At 42.5% G+C, this 4,194-nt stretch overlaps 1 protein-coding gene across 1 annotated transcript; it reads left to right on the plus strand.

Moving 5' to 3' along the window:
- Positions 1–641: 641 nt before the first annotated feature.
- On the plus strand, positions 642–2,971 carry LOC109155906 (glutamic acid-rich protein-like). The gene is made up of 3 exons (XM_019303604.1): positions 642–773; positions 930–1,588; positions 1,900–2,971. The coding sequence occupies exons 1-3, from the start codon at positions 642–644 to the stop codon at positions 2,969–2,971; spliced, it is 1,863 nt and encodes a 620-aa protein (XP_019159149.1).
- Positions 2,972–4,194: the final 1,223 nt, after the last annotated feature.

Here is a 4,194-nt window from a genome sequence, read left to right on the forward strand (position 1 = left end):
TCCATCCTATCACCAAAACTCTCTCAAACTTCTCTCCAATGGCTAAGAAATCCAAAACCACACCCTCTGATGTCGAACCTGAAGCACCATCTACAATGGAGATACCCACCTTCCCAACAGACGACGTCAACTTCATTGAGTCACGGACTGACTTCATCGCTGGTGGCAGTATGTGGGATGCACATGATTTCTTAGAATATGTCATCGATCGAAGCTTTGGTGATAAAGTAATCGCCCTACTACAAGAAACCGGTTTGTACAGGTTTGCAGTTCATCTCTATACATTTTGGTTTCCCACAAATGTTGCTCAGTTTTATCTGAATGCAAGTGTATCCCCGGATGGACTCACCATATCTTCGAGAGTCAACCAAACTGATGTGACAATCACATCGGAGGATATTCGAGCAGCCTACGAATTTCCTCATCGAGATGAGTCATACAAGCCGAACTTTGCTTTCTACCATTATGATCAAAATGACTTCTATAGATTTATCAAGAACAAGCAGGCTCCCAGTGTAATCTCGTGGCCCTTAAAGAAAAAATGGTTCCGCTTGGACTACGAGTTCACAGTGGATATCTTTAACAAGATTGTAGAGCACAAGACGTAGGGCACAGACGACGTGACAAAGGACAAGTTAAAAATGCTGCACGCATTTCTCAATGAACACAAAGTCGATTGGTCAAAAGTCATCTTCAACAATCTCATCCATGTTATCACATTTGGTAGAACATCTCCTGGAGATATATCAAAGAAGATGGGGTTTGGATTTTTGGTAAGTCATCTCCTTACCACGAAAAATGTCCCCCTCAGAGCAGGAGTTAGGCCTGGACCGAAGGCGTGCCACATGAAGTATAAGCCCACGAGTTATGACAAGCAGAAAGCATTGGAGTTGGAGATACCACTGGAATTGGTCAAATCTGAATGAAAGTCTAAGAAGGCGAAAGATTTAGACGATGACCAACCAAAGCCTAAAAGACGAAAGAAAGAGAAGACTTCGTCTCATATCAAGACGAAGGAAGTACCTGAAGAGCAGCCGATACCTACACCACCAAAGTCAACAACGGAGCTTCCAGCCGAAAAGACGACTCAAACACCATCTGTTCCATCAAAGAATCCAGTCGTTGTGGGGGATTCTTCAGATGATGATGACAATATCGTTCTCTCCACTCTCGGACAAAAATCAACAGGAAGATTTCGCTCTCCTGTGAAAGCAAAATATGTTCCTCCTCCCTCGTTGAAGTTGGATGAAAAGACGAAAGAAGTATCTTCTCAGGGGGAAGATAAGGCGAAAGAAGCATCTTCTAAGGGGGATGATAAGTCGAGAACATCCAAGAAAAGGAAGGATAGATCTTCCTCAGACGAAAATCCTCCAAAAACCCTCCATCCACAAGAACCCATCTCAGCAGAGCGACTTTCTCAATGTTCGACACAAGAACCTGCTGTTATGGAAACAGAGGTCAATCACTTAAGTCTCCCACAAGAACCTGGCTTGCCAGAAGAGACGAGAGAAGTGATGCCAACCCGATTGTTGCTGATGTTCTTCCCACAGAAAGTTCCCTCCCACAAGAACCTACCTTTGCAGAGCAGGTACCTAATATTCTGACATAAGAACCTGCATCGGTAGTTGAGGACGAAAATTTGAGAGCTGCAAAAGCTGCTGACCCGAAAGCAATTATGACAGTACCATAAGCTGCACCAATCCCTCCATCAAGAGATCAGCTACTTCGGGAATCTATGGAGAATAATTTCAATAGGGTCATGCAATGGCAAAAGTGGCGCACATCTCCATTAGATACTCTTCTTGAAACATCTGAAGCAATGAAGGATGAGGAATCATTTGCCTAAGAGTGGATCGGCACGAAAGATGTATATGAAGCACTGCGTCTTGAAACGATTAGACGAGTGTACTCCTACAAAGTGACCAATCGCACTCTCGGGAAAGATAAGGCACCCATTTGCATAGAGCTTAACAAGCCACCTTTGGATCCAGCCTTCGTTGAAGAGATGAAGGAACTTCGTTATGCACTTCTCCTATCCAAGATTAAGACAGAATTGGAAAGAACTCATCAAAATGATCCGGGATGCAATGCCAGCGAATCGAAAGATGATGAAGGACGGGAAATTGATCCAGAAGATGAACAGAATCAGGAAGAAGATGCTGATGATGAAAATGATAATGAGGACGATGATGAAGATGATGATAATGATGATGATGACAACAATAAGGGTAACCCGAACTATGACAGTGAATCTCCTCTCTTAGTTACTGATGATCCTTTACTCGAAATAACCTCATCTCAAAATTCATCTTCCAAAAGTGATGGCAAAAGGGAAGCATCACTTAGGCCTGAGAACTCATCAGCAAGTGGAATGGTTGAAGCCTCCCCTCGAATTGGAATTCCTCATGCTGAAGAAATTTCAAATGCACCTATTGAAGACTTATCTCGTGCTATCGTCCCCCATGTTGATCACATGGACGAATCACCAATCAAGCGAGAAGATGCTACAATTCGTGAGGGAAAAATGGATGCCTCACCTATTCTTATCAGCTCAGCCAGTGGTGGCAAAAAGGATGCACCACCTCGAGAGGAACCAATGGACACTTCACCCACCAACATTGAAGCCGATTCTCCACCTATGTCTCCACGTCGTATCATGCACATGATGATGGGCACAGTTCACACATCCGAACTTATTCACCAAGAATACATGTCCCTTCGCAACAAGAATTCTCAAACCTTGGAAGAATTATCCAAGAAGGTAGACCAACTTATGACTGCTCAAGCTCAATCTCATCCTCCACCTCAAGCTCAACCTCAACCACAACCGTCAGCTCAACCGAAAAGATCTTATAAAGCTCAGCTGGCGAAAGAACTTCATGAGCTTCAAACTGCTGTGAACAAGGTGGCACGTCAACAGCATGAAATCAAGCACTCTCACTACAGTCTCAACTCTCAAGGAGAGAGTTGATTTAGCATGCACGAAGATTGAGACTGCGCACGATAACTCATATCAAATGGGACAATATTCGCTCCAAATCCTTGGCTATGTGCAAGGCATCCTGATTGCTATTAGCAATTTGTCTCCCCCAGCTCCTACTACGTGTGCTGATGATGCCAAAAAGGGGGAAAAGAGGAATCCTGATGATCATCATAGGGATACACAAAGAGACTCTGATAGAAGAAGCATAAAGTCTCTGCCTCCACCTCTAGCTTCCAAGTCTCGTGATCACCAACCTTCACAATCAAGACATCACTCGTCTCGTGATCATCAACCGTCACAATCCCGACATTACTCTATCAAGCCTCGCCAATCTTTCGGTTCTGAATCTAAATACATATTCAGTGGACTTTGTAAGAGGGAAAGGAAGAACCTCAGGCAAAAGCTTATGAGAGATAAAACTGTAACAATGGACGGTGTGGGAAATTTTGTTGATTTTAAGCCTTATGAAGAAGGAAGCGAAAAACGTTTCGAAGGATGCAATGTTCCTGTCTGGATGAAGACAAAAGATAACCATACAAGGCAATACCACATAAGCTCTCAAAACGAAAGGATCAAGAGAACTATCAGAGAGTTATGGGACAAGCATGAAAAGGAAGCAATAGAAAGAGAGCGCGAACTTCGGGAAAGAGAACGAGTAAAGGAGCTAATCAAAGATGTCACGAAAGTGACCAAGAAATCTGAACCAGGAGTCATATACAATGCAGCTTTTAAAATTCATGCCGAATCTAGAAAAAGCTACACAGAAGGAATGCAATCTTTCGAGCTCATCTCTTGGTGGAAATTAGGCATTGTAGAAGGAGAAAACATTCTCGAGGCTTACAACAACTATATAAGCCTCAACATCAATGAAAAATATGAAGATCTAGTCAAGACGAACCCAATCAAGGTTTTCAGAGATCGTATCAATGAAGATATTGATTGTGACAGAATGCTCAGGGAGCAAAGAGAAAGAGATAACCGTGAACTAAAGGAGGCCAAGCTGCAGAAGGCGAAACTGTTAGAAATGTAAAATACTTTACATTCTGCTCCCCTTAAACTTTTTGTAAGTGCTTTATCTATATATGAATTCTTCGTTGTTACATCTTTCGTGTCTTTTGTCTAAGTTACTTGTCAGTGTCTTGTCAATAATTTGTATTGTCTTTAGAAATGACTTGTAAACTCTCGATAATCGCTGTTTTGAAATAAAGAAT

Source organism: Ipomoea nil, unplaced genomic scaffold (assembly GCF_001879475.1).
Source record: "Ipomoea nil cultivar Tokyo-kokei standard unplaced genomic scaffold, Asagao_1.1 scaffold0276, whole genome shotgun sequence".
Classification (NCBI taxonomy): Eukaryota; Viridiplantae; Streptophyta; class Magnoliopsida; order Solanales; family Convolvulaceae; genus Ipomoea; species Ipomoea nil.